General features: G+C 43.0%; 1 protein-coding gene across 5 annotated transcripts in view; it reads left to right on the top strand.

Moving 5' to 3' along the window:
- The window catches only part of MYO10 (myosin X), a 274170-nt gene that overhangs the window by 99887 nt on the left and 153401 nt on the right, over window positions 1-20882 (top strand). For 3 of the 5 annotated variants that reach the window (XM_073993164.1, XM_073993165.1, XM_005556615.4), the window contains exon 3: window positions 18914-19072. The exons of the other annotated variants lie outside the window; for them this stretch is intronic. In XM_073993164.1, coding sequence (XP_073849265.1) covers window positions 18962-19072 — 111 coding nt within the window. In that variant the 5' untranslated portion in view covers window positions 18914-18961. The remainder of the gene's footprint in view (window positions 1-18913; window positions 19073-20882) is intronic. 5 annotated transcript variants of the gene reach the window in all.

The following is a 20882-nucleotide window of genomic DNA, read 5'->3' as shown; positions in this document are numbered from 1 at the left end:
TTATTTTTCTTGGGTATATATCCAGGAGTGAATTGCTGGATCATATGCTAACTGTATTTAGCCTTTCAAAGAATGGCCAGAGTGTTTTCCCAAGCGTCTGTACCATTTTACATTCCCAGCAGCCATGAATTAACTCATATACTTTCAAAAGGCCTAAGTATAACTATCAAGAGAGCAGAGAACAATTTTAAGTTTTAAAAAAATCCCGATACAAATCTCAAAGTCTCTGAAGGACGTGACTGCTCTGAGGGTGATACAGCTTTTCCCAGTTTTCAGATATCCACAAGGTAGGGGCTGTATACCACTTGGTCCATGTTCATCATCGTATTTTCATCAGTTTCCAGCTGCCCATCTTCTTGGGCACATGTGTAGTCATTGGGTTTTTGGTGTTGGCCTTCTTCATTATCTTTGACCCTGGAATGTAGAAAATGAGATGAAGTTGATGGATGAAGATGCAAACCTTTGGAGGTGGGTTATAATCAAAGTAGGAATGGGGGTTAAATGTTTACTATTTTTGTCTGTAACAGTGGAGGAGGAGCTGTTCTCTCATAGGAATAGTGACCATTTGGTATCTAGTGAAAGAGTGCAAGAGCCCCTTTGTCCTTATACTGTGTTTTGATTCTATCACATTCTAAAATGCAAATTTGAATAGACAAGACTACAAGGATATCACCAGAAATAAAGAATCTCCAGACACTCTTTTTGGGAGGGGGATGAGAAGTTAGGCAGGGAATGAGGATACTTGCAATAGCATGCCGCTATCTCTCCTAACCTTTGTTCTTAGGAGGTTTCAACCCGATTCCCATCAGTTTCCCTAACCCTCAAATCCTCTGGCTCTTAGATATTCAGACCAGATTTCCGGTACAAGATGTGCAGGGCTTTTACATCCTTTGCTTTCACAGACATTTACAAAAACACAGCAATTTCTTGTTGACACATTTGGGAGGAGTAGGGGGAACAAGTGACCTTATTTTGATCATGATCTGTGTGCTGGGAAAACTTATCTCAGAGTATGGTATTAATGTTTTTGTTACCAAAAATGTCTTTTTTTTAAAAGAGACCTTTGCCCTCCTTAATTAGTAATCTACTTTTTTTTTTTTTTTTTTTTGGTCTTTCTTCTTTCTTTACTTCTGCCTTTACCTAATCCTTCCATTAATTCAAAGAGTGTTTTCCTGATATTTCTACAGATTTCCTTGACGGGGGGGATGGGGTTGGTGGACAGGAAGAGTGTGAGGAGATAATTATTTCATATTCTGAGCTGATGTGTCTTGTTATCTTCTGGTTTGTTGTGATTTCTTCTAGTTTTTGTACCATAAGTTTGAGCCAAGCTAACATATTGCTATCTTTGTACACATCTCACCAAAAAAAAAAACCAGCCAAAAATGACTTTGGTGCAGCTCACCGGAACCTCTGCCTCTCGCATTCAAGCTATTCTTGTGCTTCAGCCTCCCGAGTAGCTGGGATAATAGGCATACTCCACCACGCCAGGCTAATTTTGTATTTTTTAGTAGAGATGGGGTTTCATCATGTTGGCCAGGCTGATCTCGAGCTCCTGACCTCAGGTGATCTGCCCACCTTGGCCTTCCAGAGTGCTGGGATTACAGGCGTGAGCCACCGCGCCAGGCCCCGATTCCCGATTCTGTTTTTGTTCACTGGATTAATAAATACCTTGTGTGTTATCTCTAAATACTTCCCCACCCCCTACCCCCCACCGAGACAGAGACTCACTCTGTCGCCCAGGCTGGAGTGCAGTGGCGTGATCTCGGCTTACTGCAATCCCCATCTCCTGGGTTCAAGCAGTTCTGACTTGCCTCTCGAGTAGCTGGGGTTACAGGCGTGTGCCATTACCCCCGGCTAAGTTTTGTATTGTTAGTAGAGATAAGTTTCACTGTGTTATCGAGGCTAGTCTTGAACTCCTGACCTTGTGATCCGCCTGCCTTGGCCTCCCAAAGTGAGGGGATTACAGGCGTGAGCCACCACGCCCGGCTGTTGTCTCTAAATTCTTAACTGGCACTTGGAAATGTGTTCATCTGCCAAAAATGGCTTGGAAAACACATAGTGCTTAAAGCTAGGACTCATTCCATTGATTTTTGTTTAGAACTGAGAGATGTATTCATATTTGGTTTGAATATGTCTTTTTCATTTCACTTAAGGGCTGCCAAGGAATTACTGTCCTATTATTTAGTTTAAGACAGTTTCAAGGTGACCTGTAAATGCAAAGTATTGATTTATGACCCAGTCTTTGGAGCTGGTTTTAGATGACAAATGTAAAGTCCTCATCATATAGTCTTAGTACCATACGTGGTAGCTGATGTTCATCCCTTTAGCAGAAAATTATTAAGCAGCCGTTAGTTCCAGGCATTTGATGAGACAGTGAGAACCCACAAGTTTCTGTGAGACAAGTCCTAGTCCCCACAGATTGGTCCCGTACAAGGGTGGTGAGAGGTGGTCCCCCCCCCCGCTATTGTAGACACCAGGATTTCCTCTTGACGTCCCCATCTACCCACATGCAGTTCCAGATCCTCATCATGGTGTACCAGGAAATCAGCCACTTTGGCATATGAGCTGGAAGTTTGTCTCCTTGATTGATGATTACGAGGCAGGGGTAAGAAAGGCGAGGTTATAATAGAATGTAAGTGACCTGAGAGGTTTCTGTCCAAGGTACTGTGGGAGAGAAGGCTGGCCCATTCAGACTAGATGTGGCGGGGGAGCTCAGAAGAGGGGTGACTGGAAGGGTGTGTTCAGCCAAGGAAGGAAAGACAGACAGACCGTAGGAGAGTTAACCCTTACAGGGACTCAAAGTTAATGTGATGCATATGGGGTCAGCTTGGCAGGTGAAGCAATGGGGCGCTCAGGGAGGGCCTGGCAGAGAAACCACATTCATAATTGATACTTTATCCTTGAAGTGATTGGGAACCAACTGTCAGAATTCCAATCAGGGTATAGCCAGATTACATCACTGATAACAGTAATATGAGTAACTGAAATATCAGAGTTGCTTACACAGTACCAAGAACTGTGCTAAAGGTGCACGATACTTATGTGCATGAGCTCACTCTGTTTGCAGTAAGAAACATAGCCGTTTAGATTACTCTTATGCTATAGGTGAGGAAACTAGGGACTGGAGAGCAGAGTAACTGGAACAAGTGAAGACTGCTCTGCCAGTGAGGTGCAGAGTGGAGTTAAGCACCGCCAAAGCTCATGTTGCACAAACCTGAGCAGTTTCCCTTGAACGAGGAAAGATTCTAGTCAGTCCTGTTTTCGGAAACAGCAACCAAAGAAACCAAAGTCTTATCTCTGAAAATACCTTTCAATTCTACATTATTAAGGCCAAGAAAAATTGTCATTAAAACTAGTAAAGTGTCCAGGCACGGTGGCTCACGTTTGTTCCCGGCACTTTGGGAGGCTGAGGTGGGCAAATCACCAGGTCAGGAGTTTGAGACCAGCCTGGCCAACATGGTGAAACCCCATCTCTACTAATAATACAACAATTATACGGGTGTGGTGGCGCACACCTGTCCAGCTACTCAGGAGTCTGAGGCAGGAGAATCGCTTGAGCCTGGGAGGCGAAGGTTGCAGTGAGCCCAGATCGTGCCACTGCACTCCAGCCTGGGCGACAGAGCGAGACTCCATCTCAAAAAAAACAAAAAACAAAAACAAAAAAAACAAACAAAAAAAACACCCAAAACTAGTAAAATAGAATTTTAAATGTCATTAAAATTAAAGTTCAAAATTTAAAGAAACGTGTCCTGGACTCTAATTTGAGAAACGTTGGCTTTATGCCACAGGATGCTAGAAGCAGAGAGATGAATTTGGAGGCAGTTGTAGAGGTCTGGGTTGAAAGATGTGAGTACTGGAGCCCCAGTAGAGGCAGGAGGAGGAAGGGGAGAGAAGGTGGATTCTAGGTGGTGTCATTATCTGATCCCAAGGACTTGCGATGTGACTACAGTGGTTGACAATGGAGGGATTTTAGGTTGACTCTGGTTTCTGGCTTGGGGAGCTGACAGCAAAGGTGTCATTCCCTGAGGAAGGGGTAAGGAAGTAGCCACAGGGTGAACAGAAGGAGATGCTGAGGTCAGTTTTCATTTTGAGATACTTGTGAAACATCAAGGTGTTTCGGAGTCGTAGGAACGGAGTTTACGGCAGGGTTTAAGTTCATGTGATAGCTGTGTTGCCTGAAGGGATCTGGGCTTATGACTGAGAAGACAGGGCTCCAAAGGGGGCTCTTAAAATTAGGACCAGGACATGAGGTCAGGAGTAAAGGGGCCTCAGAGGTGAGAGCTCATCCACTGGTAGTTGAGGAGCAAGCAGCCAAGAATTGGGCGTTCCGTCCATGCTTCTTGAATTTCTCTAGCCTGAAACTTACTGTGTTTAAAACCAGTGGATTATTAGAGAAGCCCTTGTTTCCTTCTGAGAGCTTGTGACTCCTCGGGTAGATCTTTTGTTTTGTTTTTGTTGTTTTTTTGAAAGCTGTTCTACAATGCTCATTTTATAAAAATGTATGAAACCCCTTCTATTTATCCAGATACATTCACTGATGGTGATTTTGATTGGACTGATTTCCTTTTTAAGCCTAGAAGTGTATACAAGCTTAGGGAAAGAGTCATAGAAAAGCATTAAAAACACCTACAAAGCCAGGTACCTGTAATCCTAGCACTTTGGGAGGCCGAAGTGGTCAGATCATTTGAGCTCAGGAGTTTGAGACCAGCCTGGACAACATGGCAAAACCCTGTCTCTACGAAAAATACAAAAGTTAACCGGGTGTGGTGGCATGTACCTGTAATCCCAGCTACCTGGTGAGGGGCTAAAGCGGGGAACATCACTTGAACCCAAGAAGTGGAGGCTGCAGTGAGCTGAGATTGCTCCACTGCACTCCAGGCTGGGTGACAAAGTGAGACGTGTCTCAAAAATAAATAAACAAACAAACAAAAACACACCCAAAAACCTATAAACTTGCCATGCATTGTTGGAGTTATGAGATATATATATATTTATTTATTTTAATTTTCTATTTCTGTAGGTTATTGGGGGAACAGTTGGTGTTTGGTTATATGAATAAGTTCTTTAGTGGTGATTAGAGAGATTTTGGTGCACCCATCACCTGAGTAGTATACACTGCACCCAATTAGTAGTCTTTTATCCATTACCCCCTTCCCATCTTTTCCCATTGATTCCCCAAAGTCGTTTGTGTCATTCTTATGCCTTTGCATCCTCATAACTTAGCTCCCACATATGAGTGAGAACATACGATGTTTGTTTTTACATTCCTGAGTTACTTCACTTAGAATAATAGTCTCCAATCTCATCCAGGTTGCTGCGAATGCCATTAATTCATTCCTTTTTATGGCTGAGTAGTATTCCATTGTATATATATACCACAGTTTCTTTATCTACTCGTTGATTGATGGGCATTTGGACTGGTTCCACATTTTTGCAATTGCAAATTGTGCTGCTATAAACATGCGTGTGTGCGAATATCTTTTTTCTATAATGACTTATTTTCCTCTGGGTAGATACCCAGTAGTGGCATTGCTGGATCAAATGGTAGATGTACTTTTAGTTCTTTAAGGAATCTCCACACCGTTTTCCATGGCGGTTGTACTTGTTTACATTCCCACCAGCAGTGTAGAAGTGTTCCCTGTTCACTGTATCCATGACAACATTGATTATTTTTTAATTTTTTGATTGTAGCCATTCCTGCAGGAGTAAGGTGGTGTCACACTATGGTTTTGATTTGCGTTTCCTGATCATTAGTGATGTTGAACATGTTTTCATATTTTTTTGGCCACTTGTATATCATCTTTTGATCCCATGTCTCCTTTACTCAGCTTCCCTCAGTGATATCTTGCAAAACCAGAGCGTAATATCCCAACCAGGATATTGACATTGACGCAGTGGATACAGGTCATTTCCATCATCACAGGACCCTCCTGTTGTCCTTCACAGCCGTCCTCATTACCCTCCTGCTCAGTGCCCTCCTTAGCCTCCGGCAACCACCAAGCTGTTCTTCATCCTCTGTAATTTTGTCATTTCAAGAATATTCTATGAATAGAATCACATAGCATGTAACCAGGAATTGGCTTCTTTCAGCTTTTGCCTATTGGAAATCTGCTATAAATATTTGTGTGCAAGTTTTTGTGCAAATGTAAGTTTTAAGAATGAAGGCCCAAGAGTACAGTCACCCTGTGTGTGTGTGTGTGTGTGTGTGTATGTGTGTGTGTGTTGTCTATTTAAAAAAATAACCCTACGATTTTACTACATATGTGCAGAGTAGAATTTTATTACAAATTTATTTTAGTAAAACTCCACAACGAAAAAACCATTTTTATACAGTGATTGTTTTCTGCACACTAAATTCCTAAATGTGGAAAGACTGGCTCGAAGAGTTTGAACATATTTTTTTTTTTCTTGATAGACTTGGCTTGCATAGTGGGTATAAGAAATCAAGAAATCGTTCTAATTACGCATCTTAGCATAATGAAAACAACAAGGATGATTTTCTTTGTGCAGTAGATTTCCCTAAAAAATTATACAGAAAGTTTTCTTTTGTGAATGAAAAAGTACTGGAGTTTAGGATTTAAAAGAAATCTGTACATAAGTCTCTGAAATCACAGTTTCTGACCTTACATATAAATACAAATTTGAGGTCTGGTTTTCCTTTTTTTTTTTTTTTTTGAGATGGAGTCTACCTCTGTCATCTAGGCTGGAGTGCAGTGGCACAATCTCGGCTCACTGCAAACTCCGCCTCCTGGGTTCAAGCAGTTCTCCCACCTTAGCCTCCCAAGTAGCTGGGACTAAAGGCGTGCACCATGATGCCCGGCTGATTTTTGTGATTTTTAGTAGGGGCTTCACCATGTTGGCCAGACTGGTCTCGAACTCCTCAGTGATCCATCTGCCTCGGCCTCTCAAAGTGCTGGGATGACAGGTGTGAGCCACCGTGCCTGGCTGGTTTTCCTTAATATATAAATATCCTAGTATATTCTTGCGTGCGAGTGTGTGTGTGCGTGCGCGCGCGCGCGTGTGTGTGTGTATTAGCCATTCCTCCCAACTGAGCTAACTCTGTGTGACAGTTAATCTTTTCTTCTTAAGTTACCAAGAGTGGTCCGGGCCTGGGTATCACCGAGGCCTTTCTGTTTGCTGAGTAGTTACCGTGAAAGTGTGTTCATTGTGTCTGCACTGCCTGTTGTGTTGCATCTCCACCGGCAGCTGTGCTGCTGGCCCACTAGCCCCTGGGTGTTTCAGACTTCTCGATTTACCCTGTTCGCCTGCCTGCAGCCCTGCGGCGCCCTCAGAAAGGTTTGAGCTGGATGGTTAGGATTTCCCGCTCAGAGACTGGTCTGCCGGCAGCTTTATGATGTTGTGTGCACCATCCCTGATACTTTTGGGGGTGCGCTATTTGTGTACATGATGGCAGGAAGAAACCTTCCATTTCGGAAACAGCAGTGTTTGTGGCAATTGCTCCTCAAGCGGATTCAGAAGATTGCTTTTCTGTGGAGTTTCTGTTGAATTGCATCTTGCAGTGAGATTTATTCTTTATCTCTTGTCTCCAGAAAAACAGTCTTGGTGTTGTGTTTGATATTACTGTTGTCCATGATGATGAGTAGGAAGAGAAGGCTCTGTCCCCTCCCTAAACACTTATGTGCCTTTCATGTCCTTCAGGTCAGAGGCCAGGCAGCACCCAGGGCACAGGGGGCCCTTCCCAAGTCAGCCTCTGCTGCAGCCACACTCAACCGCAGACACCCCACACCGCGTCACCCTTGCATCTGTGTCCCTCCTGGCCATCACCTCTCCCACATGGATCATCCCTGTTGTGCCCTGGGCATTTCCACCATTACAGTCCCCACGGCACTGTCTGGATTGCCTATTTATTTTTCAGAACTCTCAGTGACTATAAACTCTTTGCAGGGAGGGGCCGTTTAATTCATCATCGTATTCCCAGGGTATTCCCAGGGTCCAGCTCTCAGGCTGGCGTGAGTGACTGAGGAAACTTAAAAGGGAGTAAATAAATGAAAAATAACGGAATAAATGAGTGAGATTAAACCTAGCACACTGGGGCTGGGCATGGTGGTGTGCACCTATAGTCCCAGTTACTTGGGAGGTTGAGGCGGGAGGATTGCTTGAGCCCAGGAGTTCAAGACTGTAGTTCACGCCAGCCTGGGTGACAGAGTGAGACCCTGTCTCAAAACAAAACAAACCTAGTACACCGGGAAAGTGATGGAAAATCAGCTTCTCCTTCTTCTTCTTTACCCTGCTCTCTCCTTTGAAGGGCCACTGGGATACTTTGCTGTTGGTTTGTTTTGAGACAGAGTCTCTGTCGCCGAGGCTGGAGTGCAGTGGCGCGATCTCAGTTCACTGCAATGTCCACTTCCTGGGTTCCTCAAGCAATTCCCCTGCCTCAGCCTTCCAGGTAGCTGGGATTACAGGCATGGGCCACCACTCACAGCTAACTTTTGAATTTTTAGTAGAGATGGACGGGGGTTTCACCATGTTGGCCAGGATGGTCTTGAACTCCTAACCTCAGGTGATCCAAAATGCTGACCTTGGCTTCCCAAAGTGCTTGGATTACATATTTTTTGCTATTGACTCCATTTCCAGGGCGTCCACCCTCAGCGATCTCTTTGCCTGCATCTTCATGATGTAATCACTCCACATTCTCCTTGTCAGTTTAAAAGAGGAGCAGCCCAATCAAGGTGGAGGGTTAACTGGACAGTAGCAGCAGCAGCCTGGGCCAGGCAGGGGTGAGCTGAGCTGTGTGCCGCCCTCACCAATCTATGCCTCAGCATCTCTGCCGCGGAGATAGTAATGCCTTCACTGTATACATTCGAACATCAGTTCAGGCTGAGGAATGTGCCCAGGGACTCATAGCCAGTAAGCAAGTGGCGGAGCTGGAATTTGAAAGGCCATCTCTGAACAGGTGACCCTCGAAGGTCTGGCTCTACCACGCATGCTTCCCTATGATACCAAGAAATTGAACCTTCCCTGTGCTTTGTGCCGTTGGGTAAGTTTCCTAAGTTCTCTGATCCTCTGTGAATTCATCCTTTTAAAAATGAGCATCAGGGCTGGGCGTGGTGGCTCATGCCTGTAATCCCAGCACTTTGGGAGGCCAAGGCAGGCAGATCCCGAGGTCAGGAGATCAAGACCATCCTGGCCAACATGGCGAAACCCCGTCTCTACTAAAAATACAAAAAATTAGCCGGGCGTGGTGGCGGGCACCTGTAGTTCCAGCTACTTGGGAGGCTGAGGCAGGAGAATCGCTTGAACCTGGGAGGCAGAGGTTGCAGTTAGCCGAGATCGCGCCACTGCACTCCAGCCTGGGTGACAGAGCGAGACTCTGTTGCAAAAAAATAAAACAAATGAGCATCAGTATTACCTCTCCTTCTGAGAACCAAATGAGGTAACATTAGAAATGTCTGATGCATGCAGCTGGCACTTAACCCGTTCCCTCTGCTTGGCCCTCTTATTTTGTTTTGTCACCCAAAGGATACACTGGGCATTGAAAACCTGATGATAGTTAAAGGACTTAATTTCACAAACTAGTTGAGTCATTGAAAAAGAAAACAACAATCTTTGTGTTATCTGTACTTCATAGTTATCTAACAAAGTAGCAGAACAGTTATATATATAAAGAAAACATTGACTGGGCGCAGTGGCGCACGCCTGTAATCCCAGCACTTTGGGAAGCCAAGGAGGGTGGATCACTTGAGTACGAGAGGTCAAGACCAGCCTGGCCATCATGGTGAAACCCTGTCTCTACTAAAAACACAAAAATTAGTCAGGCGTGGTGATGCACGCCTGTAACCCCAGCTATTTTAGAGGCTGAGCCAGGAGAATTACTTGAACCCAAGAGGAGGTTGCAGTTAGTTGAGACTGCGCCACTGCACTCCAGCCTGGGTGACAGGGAGGCTCTGTCTCAAAAAAAATAAAAAATAAACCGTAATGTTAACCCCTAGGCCGTGTAATTAGAGTGCCAAATCTCTGACAAGTTTGAACTGAAAACAGGGCACTATTGCCGTTTGTTTCCCCTGCACACTAGCAGAGTAGGCATGTATACATTTGCTTTTGATTAGGTTCCCAGGAAACTTTCTAGGGGACTTGATGTTTTCATGCCCCAAATACTTCCTCCAGTCTTGTAAAGCATCAACAAAAACAATAGGAAAAGGCAGATTTTCAGTTAGGTGGATTGTTTTCTTCTTAGACTCTTCTTGGTTGCAAAGGAACATCATAAAAGTATAAATTACTTACTCAGTACAAAATAATCATGGAGCTTGAGAGCGTATACACCAGTCATTGAAAGCACAGTCAGTGAAGCCGAACGTAAGCTCATTTTTGTTTACGTGATTGCTCATCTCAGCCACATGTCAGGAGGCAGATGTCTTAACAACCTTTGTCATTGATCATTACTTTGATTCATGAATTAAAAAGCCAATAAATGAAAGGCGGAAAATAAGAGAGACATCCCCAGAAACAACGTGGAATTCCAGGCAAAATCTAAACAAGGCCAGCCAACTTCGTGCAAAGGGATTAAAATAGGAGAAGAAAGTGTTATGGCAAATAGCTTTTCATCAGAGCGCTTACAGGCAAGCTTGTCATAAAACATGGGGAATGCACACGCAGCTTCCCTTGGCCCGCTCCCTCCTCCCGCGCAGGAGCTGTTCTGGAGACTGTGTTCTCTCATCTTCAGAGCCTGCGCTCCTCCCGCCGCACTTCCTGCGACTCTTGCTTTTTCCTCACAGAATGTTCTATGTTGTTCTTTGTATTCTGTTCTCCTGATAGGAATTGCTACCTTTTATTGTATTGTTGTATGCCAGTCGCTGTGACTTTTACCTACATTATTTTCCTTAGTTTTCGCGGTAATTCTATGAGTTGTCTCTGATCATCATCCTTATTTTACAGATGGAGGAAATACTGGGCCAGAGAAATGAAAATCTTGTTTGTTGTCCTTCAGTTGCAGATAGCATAGATCTAGGAGAGGTCAGTCCAGCTAGAAATGATTCTAAGGCTGTGTTTGCCTCTTATTCCACTCTTCTTTTTTTTTTTTTTTTTTAATTTATTTTTTGAGACTGAGTCTCCCTCTGTATCACCCAGGCTAGAGTGCAGTGGTGCAATTTTGGCTCATTGTAACCTCTGCCTCCCGGGTTCAAGCGATTCTTGTGCCTCTGCCTCCCGAGTAGCTGGGATTACAGGCACCCACCACCATGCCCGGCTAATATTTGTATTTTTAGTAGAGACAAGGTTTCACCATGTTGGCCAGGCTGGTCTCGAACTCCTGACCTCAAGTGATCTGCCTGCCTTGGCTTCCGAAAGTACTGGGATTACAGGCATGCGCCACCATGCCCAGCCTGGTTTTGTTTTTTGAGACAGGGTCTCCCTCTCTTGTCCAGATTGGAGTGCAATGACATGATCTCAGCACACTGCAACCTCCGCCTCCTGGGCTCAAGTGATTTTCGTGCCTCAGTCTCCTGAATAGCTGGGATTCCAGGCACACGCCACTGCATCCAGCTGTCCACTCTGCCTTTCTATATATATAATACCCATTTTAAGGGTAGGACCATTCCTTCAGTATTTGTTGAGTCTGCCAGGACTGAGTACTGGGGACAAGATGGTAATGGTTCCTGCCTCAGAGTAGTGAGGTGTGAAGTCAACTGAGAGGGTCATAGCTGGCATTTAAAAGAAATGAAATAGGATATAAAATATGGGGAAGCATCAAACGTTGTGATGCTAAGTGTTGTGTTAGGAAACTTTTGTTGAACTACAGTAGTTCACAGGGAAAAACATGTCTCCCTGTGGGTTGTGGTCAGAAGAGTGTGAAAGAAAGATCCTGACCAAGAGGTTCCAGGGTGGGGGTGTGATGGCTTTTCAACAAGATAATGGATAAGTGATTATAGTGTGTCATAAGGAGCAATGAGGACACACACGTGATAGAAGAAGGAAGAGAGTGGCAGGGGTGCCTCTGGGCAAGACTGTTGGTGTCTTCTGAGAGGATAATGTTTGAGCTGAGACTCCAAGGAGGAGAGTAGCAGGAAGATAGTTGCCCAGACATGGGAAGAGATGCAAGATCCTAGGCCAGGAAGGAGCAAAGGAATAGTCTCAGAAACAGAGATAATGTGGACCATATTGTTTGACCATAATTAATGCAGTACAGTTAGAAAATCTCAAAAATGTGGGCCGGGCGCGGTGGCTCAAGCCTGTAATCCCAGCACTTTGGGAGGCCGAGACAGGCGGATCACGAGGTCAGGAGATCGAGACCATCCTGGCTAACACGGTGAAACCCCGTCTCTACTAAAAAATACAAAAAAAAACTAGCCGGGCGAGGTGGCGGGCGCCTGTAGTCCCAGCTACTGGGGAGGCTGAGGCAGGAGAATGGCGTGAACCCGGGAGGTGGAGCTTGCAGTGAGCTGAGATCCGGCCACTGCACTCCAGCCTGGGCAACAGAGCGAGACTCCGTCTCAAAAAAAATAAAAAAATAAAAATAAATAAAAAAAAGAAAATCTCAAAAATGTAAGCGAACTCCAATTCCTAGAAATCATCCTCCTCCTCCTTAACTGGGGTCAAATAAAAGCGAATCAATATAATATGACATAATATTGTCATGCTGATTTTGTTTACCTCTATTCACTGTTTTTATTTCTTCGATTGTTTTTGAAAGTTTTGTTTTGTTTTGTTTTGTTTTGTTTGAGACAGAGTCTCGCTCTGTTGCCCAGTCTGGTGTGTAGTGGCCCGATCTTGGCTCATTGCATCCTCCACCTCCCGGGTTCACGCCATTCTCCTGCCTTAGCTTCCTGAGTAGCTGGGACTACAGGCGCCCGCCACCACGCCCGGCTAGTTTTTGTATTTTTAGTAGAGACGGAGTTTCACCATGTTGACCAGGTTGGTCTCGATCTCATGACCTCGTGATTTGTCTGCCTTGACCTCCCAAAGTGCTGGGATTACGAGTGTGAGCCACCGCACCCAGCTGAAAGATGTTTTTATGTTTTATGAGAAGTTTTCCTTACAGGCATTGGCTTGTCAATCATTTTTTCTTAGTGTCTGCGTAGACATCTGGTTGTTTGGTGTCTCAGGACATTTCTAAACCGTACTATTGACATTTTGGGTAGTATTGGGTATTACTTTGATGTTTGGCAGCATTCCTGGCCTGTGCCCATTTAGTGCCAGGTAGCACCCTTCTCCTCTCCCCCAAATTCTAACAACCAAAAATCTCTCCAGGTGTTGTCAAGTGTCCCCGGCAGTGGCAGGGGTGGGGAGGAGATTGAGAACCTCTACTCTAGAAGAAATGTCAAGCCAGTGTGAGAGGAAGATGCTTGAGAATACTCCGTGTGTCATCTATCGATTATGATTTTTTTTTTCATTTTAATTTCCCTTCAGTTGGAAAAGTTAGGTTTTAAGACTAGAGGTTCCTAATGACTTGTAATAAAATAAATCTTGTGTATAAGCCCCTTCTCCAAGTAATTTTTTCAGTCGTATTGATCAGTTTCCTTTGTTCTGCCCCCACGCCAATCCAGTTCACCATGTGACCAGCGGTTTGTACTTCTAGAACAGGAAGCGTTTGTTCTCAGGTATCATTTTATCCAAGCGGATTTCTTGTCTGTTAATCCTCTGTGTTTTGCTCATTCCTTACCTCCTTTTCCGTGCTCTATGCTCCATTAAAGTAACTCAGTTTATGCCAACTTGTGATTTTTAGAAAAACATCTTGTTACAGTATTGTGGCCCTTGTTTCTTTCAGGAAAAGTTGCATAAAAATAACTGCCCCCGTCCGCAGCCGGGCGCGGTGGCTCACGCCTGTAATCCCAACACTTTGGGAGGCCGAGGTGGGCAGATCACGAGGTCAGGAGATTAAGACCATCCTGACTAACATGGTGAAACCCCGTCTCTACTAAAAATACAAAAAAATATTAACCAGGTGTGGTGGCAGGTGCCTGTAGTCCCAGCTACTTGGGAGACTGAGGCAGGAGAATGGCGTGAACCCGGGAGGCAGAGTTTGCAGTGAGCCAAGATCGCTCCACTGCACTCCAGCCTGGATGACAGAGCAAGACTCAGTCTCCAAAAAAAAAAAAAAAAAAAAAAAAATCCCCTGCCCCTCCCTGGCTTTTTATTTTATTTTATTTTATTTTATTTTATATAAGATGTCATCCAGACTGGAGTGCAGTGGATTCTCATGCCTCAGCCTCTTGAGTAGCTGAGATTACAGGCGCATGCCACCATGCCTGGCTAATTTTTGTGTTTGTCGTAGAGACGGGATTTCACCATGTTGGCCAGGCTAGTCTTGAACTCCTGGCCTCAAGTGATCTGCTTGCCTCAGCCTCCCAAATTGCTGGGATTACAGGTGTGAGCTCCTGAGCCCAGCCAATAATCCCATTCTGTAAACTTAGTTTTCTTTCCTGCTGTACACTTTGCACGACTAATACCCTGCTAATTGTTGCACATAGAGGTGACTTTTGATAGTTCAGGAATCTCTCTTAAGAAAATCTTTTTTTTTTTTTTTTTTTTGTGAGACAAATTCTTCAGTAAGATTGTGGGTCTCGTTAATCCTTTGAAATCTTTCCAAATTAAATCAGGTGTTCACTCACCCAATAACGTATTAAGACACTAGAACGCAGGGGGCTGGTTCTGTTTCTCACCTCCTTAGGGTTTCTCCTTTAATGTTAATCCATCGGGCTGCCCCCGAATACCTGATGTAATTATAACCCGCAGGTACTCCTTAGTCCACCCTTACCTTCGTTATGTTTCATAGACTCCATCACCACCTGCGATACTGTCTATTCACTTGTATATTTGTTTCTTATTTTCTCCCCCTGAATTGGAATGTAAGCTCCATCCCCAATGCCTAGAACACACCAGCCAAACAATTTTTAAAAATTTGCTGGAATGAGTGGATTTTCTAAATTTCTAAAGTTTTTTTCCTCGTAGGAATTATTTGCTTGACTTATGTTTTTTTTTTTTTTTTTTCCTTCCAACTTTATAAGTTTAGTGGTACCTGTGCAGGATGTGCAGGTTTGTTACGTAGGTAAACGTGTGCCATGGTGGCTTGCTGCACATGCCATCCCATCACCTAGGTCTTAAGCCCCTCATCCATTAGCTATTCTTCCTGATGCTCTCCCCAAATTTCTAAATGTATCAGATACTTAATTTAGCACCTTCTGAATGCCAGACAATGTTCTAAGATCTTTACAAACTTGAGCCCACCTCTGAATGGATGGTTATCCTTGCCTTTCCTCCACAAATACATTCTTCTCTACTATTCTCTTCTCTTTTTTTTTTTTTTGAAATACTCATTGTTTTAAGCAGCTGCAATCCTGTATCATGACATAATGTTTCTTTTTTTTCTGTTCCTAGCCTTCTGTTTTATTCATGTAACTATTGTCTCCCATCATGATTCTGTCTTCCTGTGGTCCTGAGAAGGAATGGTTCTAGTTCTCTTGATTTTTCCACCCCTGGAATGGGCATGCGTAATGTGCTCCCAAACATAGGAGGAAAGGGACTGGGCATGGTGGCTCCCACCTGTAATCCCAGCACTTTGGGAGGCCGAGGCAGGCGGATCACGAGGTCAGGAGATTGAGACCATCCTGGCTAACACAGTGAAATCCCGTCTCTACTAAAAATACAAAAAATTAGCTGGGCGTGGTGGCACGTGCCTGTAGTCCCAGCTACTAAGGGAGGCTGAGGCAGGAGAATCACTTGAATCCGGGAGGAGGTTGCAGTGAGCCAAGATTGCACCGATGCATTCCAGCGTGGGAGACAGAGCAAGACTCTGTCTCAAAAAAAAAAAAAAAAAAAAAGGAGGGGAAAGGAAGTCAAATGTATGAAGGTGAGGAACTCTAGTTTACAGGTTATAGCCATATTTTCAGTGATGGTTTCCAGTGCTGAACTGTTCACTTGGGCTATGCATTGTCTTGCTGTTCTAGTGCATCAAAAAAGACATAGGATATACACATTTCTTTGTCTTTTTTGATGCACTAGGAACAGCAAGACAATTACATAGGATGTAAACATTCAGTCATTTTATATATATACCTTATATAGATATTTTATACATGTAATAGATACATATATAAAACATCTTATATATTATACATATGTACATTATAAAACATATATATTATGCATATATGTATATAAGCATCTTATATAAAATATTAAGATATAAGGTATCTTAAGAAGATATAAGATCTTATATAGAGGGTGTTTTATATGTATAATATATAAGATGTTTTATATATGTAAAATACATATAAGATATATAATATATATTACATATAAGATGTTTTATGTATGTGTGAAATATACCGTACACATTATATGTAATATGTATAATGTGTATATTACATATATGTAAAATATAAAATAATTAGTGTCTATGTTTTGTAGTGTGTGAGTGTTATGTATGGTTATTTCCAGAAAGCAGAATATGTATAAATATAAGTAAAAATTCTAATACTCTAAATCTTCAAAATCTGGATTTCTCAGTATACGTAGAGTGACAGTTAGTAGAAGCTGTTTGTTTTCACGTTGAGAAGGACTTGCTGGTGGTGAGTTTGCAGGGGCTTGAGGGGGAGATAGTTGTGCTGGCTTCAGTGCTCTGTCTTCTTGCCTAGAAGAAAATTTGGGAAGGGAACTCGAGTTGTACTGGCAGGAGCCTTGAGCCAGCAGAGTGAGATGAGGCCTCAGGAGTGTGCCGGGAGCTGGCAGGTGACACGGGCCCTTCTTTATACCACTTGGTTGGCTGAGACTTGACCAGCAGGCAAGTTCTGTTTCTGCCCCACCCTGGTCGGCACTTTCTTTGGAAGACGCAAGTACCTGTCCGGTTGTAGCTCTTCTGAAAACGTGCCTGGATTGGCATCACGGGGATGTGGCGTGCTGGGGGAAGGCAGGGCGTTCTAGCTGTTTAACTTCTGGGAATTTCTAGGTTGCCCCAAGGCTGTTTCGACTGCAGCCTAAGTTTCTGTTTCTTAACTTGCATGGTGTTGATGACTTTAAATGAAGGGTCTATATGTTTCTTTACTCTTGAATGACCTTGTGGCTTCGTTAATACCTTGTTATTCTGGGTGCAAAGCGCTTCTCCCCTGCTCCCTAGGTGGCCCCAGGCCTCTGCCAGCCCTGTGGGGCTCATGTAGCAGGGTTGGCCACCTTGCCATGAGATGGGGCCACCAGGACTGTCTTCTCTCCTGGTGGATGTCTGAGCCCAGGAAGCAGCTGGGGACAGTGGCTTTTCTTCATAAGAGATGGGTGGGTCCCAACCTTGGCCTTGCAGTTTCTCAGGACTGGCTTGACCAACTGTTGTGGTTCATGTGGCAGAAATGCTACTGCCGAAGTTGTAATTTTTCTCTAGCAGAGTGAAACATGCCATTTGTCATGGCTCATGAAAACCATTGGATTGGTACTTTTGCGTTTCTTAGTGTGTCATTCTGCTTTGCAATAACATGCCATTTGTTGCCATGTAGGCAGCCAGTCAGTATCTAAAAATAATCTCTCCAATAAAAACATTCCACACATATGATTGCAGAAAATTGTTTTGTGTGCAGACATGCACATGCTAGTGTGTGCGTGTCTGAAGGCTGAGCACTTTTCATGTTATTTATGTCTTTTTTAAAAAAAAATCTCTTGATGTTTCTATTTTACTTTAAAGGAGGATTGTAATCCAAGTATTTAAAAACTACCAACTATAGTAAATGAGTAAATATGGAGTGGAACTCTGCAATCAAATGATTTTGTTATTGTTTGAGTTTGTAAAGCTGGTCAAGCTTTGGTCAACAGATGGAGCTTAACGTGAGGTGGTTAATCCTGAACCAAATCGCTTAGGACGAAGAGCACTGAGTAGACATTAGAAATCCATGCAAATTCAGCAATCTGACGGTACCAGAGTCACTTTATGTACATGCTACCACATGTCTATAGTGCTTATTGCTGTTTTTGGAATTTTAAAAAAGATAGGTTCTTGAGCAAACAAAAAAAACAATTTTATTTTAAATCAGACTGCATTTGTTCTGCCGAGAGAGTACACAAATGCTATATATTCTAGTTGAAAGGGAATATTGTCCAAGGAGATTTTCTAAATATTCCTGTGATAATACGTTACAGTCTTTGAGCAGATATATAGACTATTTAATCAATATGAATGTATATCATATTTAAAGTACTTAAATTAATACTTAAATGGAATAACTATTATAAAGCTTTGAAATTATATGATTCAATAGGAAACATTATATAGGGAAACCAAATTACTTTCTAAAATTTGGAAAGTGTCTTGTTACTGATTTATATCAAATGGAGAAATAATGCAGAGAAGTGAACTATAAGTTTATAATTTCTGTGACTCCCAAAAGATGTTCGTACTTGAACTAATATCTTTTAGGAATGTCTGATAGCACCGGTCAAAATAACTGCTTCTTTTAGAAATATATAGGTGACAGCTGGGCTCTGTGGCTCATGCCTGTAATCTTAGCACTTTGAGGGGCCAAGACAGGTGGATTGCTTGAGCCCAGGGGTTTGAGACCAGCCTGGGCAACATGACAAAACCCTGTATCTAAAAGAAAATGCAAAAATTAGCTGGCTGGTAGTGCACGCCTGTAGTCCCAGCTACTCGGGAGGCTGAGGTGGGAGGATCACTTGAGCCTCGGAGGTGGAGGCTGCATTGAGCTGTAATCATGCCACTGCACTCCAGCCTGGGTGACAGAATGAAATCATGCCTCAAAACAAAAAACATACACACACACACACACACACGTATACAGAGAGAGTGAGACAAATATATAGGTGACCTAAAATGAAAAAGATTTTTGCAATATATTTTTTTATTGTCCAATTTAGAATCTTTTTGCTGAAATTATACCGAGATTGTATTGTCAGTTTGGGACACTTGTATGAAAAATCACTTATTGCTGATAATGAAATAATTGAATTCCTCTCCCTCCCTCAGGTATTCACTTACAAGCAGAGCACAATTACCCACCAGAAGGTGACTGCCATGCACCCCACGAACGAGGAGGGCGTGGATGACATGGCGTCCTTGACAGAGCTCCACGGCGGCTCCATCATGTATAACTTATTCCAGCGGTATAAGAGAAATCAAATATATGTAAGTTCCAATTGTAATTCCTTTAAAAAGATCCTCACGTTTGAGTGAATGCTTATTTTTCTTTTCAGGGAGTATTTCCTGCCTTTTGAGAACTCTTGTTAATCTAAGTAAAACTATGTTTGTTTGTTTGTTTGTTTTTTGAGATGGAGTCTCACTCTGTCATCCAGGCTGAAGTGCAGTGGCACAATCTCAGCTCACTGCAAGCTCTGCCTCCCGGGTTCACGCCATTCTCCTGCCTCAGCCTCCCGAGTAGCTGGGACTACAGGCGCCCGCCAACTCGCCCGGCTAATTTGTTTGTATTTTTAGTAGAGACGGGGTTTCACCGTGTTAGCCAGTATGGTCTCGATCTCCTGACCTTGTGATCCACCCGCCTCGGCCTCCCAAAGTGCTGGGATTACAGGCGTGAGCCACCGCACCCGGCCGTAAAACTGTGTTTTTAAGGGGTTTGCCAAATTAGAAACTTGGGTCAATAAATCATGTTTTCCTAGAGTTTATTGCCTAGATTTTGTTAGTGGGATTTACTTTCTGTGGAAGGGTCTTCTGCACATCGAGGTAGTTTGACCTTGCTTCTTGTGAATACGCTCTGTTGTATTCAGTTTCTAAGTGTTCTGCTACGGAAAGAAGTCACGGAGTTGTTAGACTGACCCAGGGAAAATGTTAACTTGTAGACATGAGTACTTGAACTCAAGCTGTCTTTTCTGGATTTTTCTCTTTCTGTGGATTTTCAATTATTTTTGTGGCTCTGGAGCCCACCCTAGGGTGATACTTGCATTCAAGGGAACCCAACCCATCTTTCTAAGTTATGGGATTCTTGTTTGCTATTTTGAATGGAGAAATACATAAAAAGTGGTCATGCACACTTTTCTCTCAACTTCTGTGAAATGTGACTCTACCTCTATTATGAAGTGATATTTAAAAATCACTTCTGTAATACATTTTTGACATTAAAGTACAGGTACTACATTATCTGTCAGGATCAGTTGACCTGCAGGTTTTCTCCCCTTTTCCATCTGCCTGTTTGCAAGTCTTTATAGGAAACTAAAGGCAACTGGTTATATATGTTTATTTCTCTTGTCCAGCTCAAATTTATATAATTTTTGAGCCAAAATAATAATACTTTAAAAACTCTTGATCTTTTAGTAATTTTTATTCTTTAGGAGTTACATTTCTCTTTGCCAGTATGGTTGTGATTATGATTAATAATAAATTAGCGTTTGCCAGGTGCGGTGGCTCACACCTGTAATCCCACCACCTTAGGAGGCCAAGGTGGGTGGATCACGAGGTCAGGAGTTTGTGACAAGCCTGACCAACGTGGTGAAATCCCATCTCTACTAAAAATACAAAAGCTAGCTGGGCGTGGTGGCGCTTGCCTGTAGTCCCAGCTACTCAGCAGGCTGAGGCAGGAGAATTGCTTGAACCTGGGAGGCAGAGGTTGCAATGAGCCAAGATCATACCACTGCACTCCAGCCTGGGCAACAGAGTGAAACTCCATCTCCAAATAAATAAATAAATAAATAAATAAATAAATAAATAAATGAATAAATAAAATCAGCCTTCAAATGGATAGTACATGCTAACTGAAACTCAAGGCATGCTTAATATTCAGGTTCTTCCAATTTATCTAACCTTAGACTGACAAAGGAGCTGGGAAAGAGAAAGAATTAGATATTTATGGGTTTACACTGCTAAATCTTCCTCAGTTTATAAAAAAAAAAGAGTGTATTTGCCTTTCTTTTTTTTTTTACACTGTGAAAGTGTTTTTTTTGGTCAGATCAACCTAATGTTTGCCAAATGTTTTCAAACAGCCCTG

The sequence above is a fragment of the Macaca fascicularis genome, chromosome 6 (assembly GCF_037993035.2).
Source record: "Macaca fascicularis isolate 582-1 chromosome 6, T2T-MFA8v1.1".
NCBI classification, from domain to species: domain Eukaryota; kingdom Metazoa; phylum Chordata; class Mammalia; order Primates; family Cercopithecidae; genus Macaca; species Macaca fascicularis.
The sequence above is the reverse complement of the archived record's forward strand: the minus strand, read 5'-3'. Positions and strand labels throughout refer to the sequence as shown.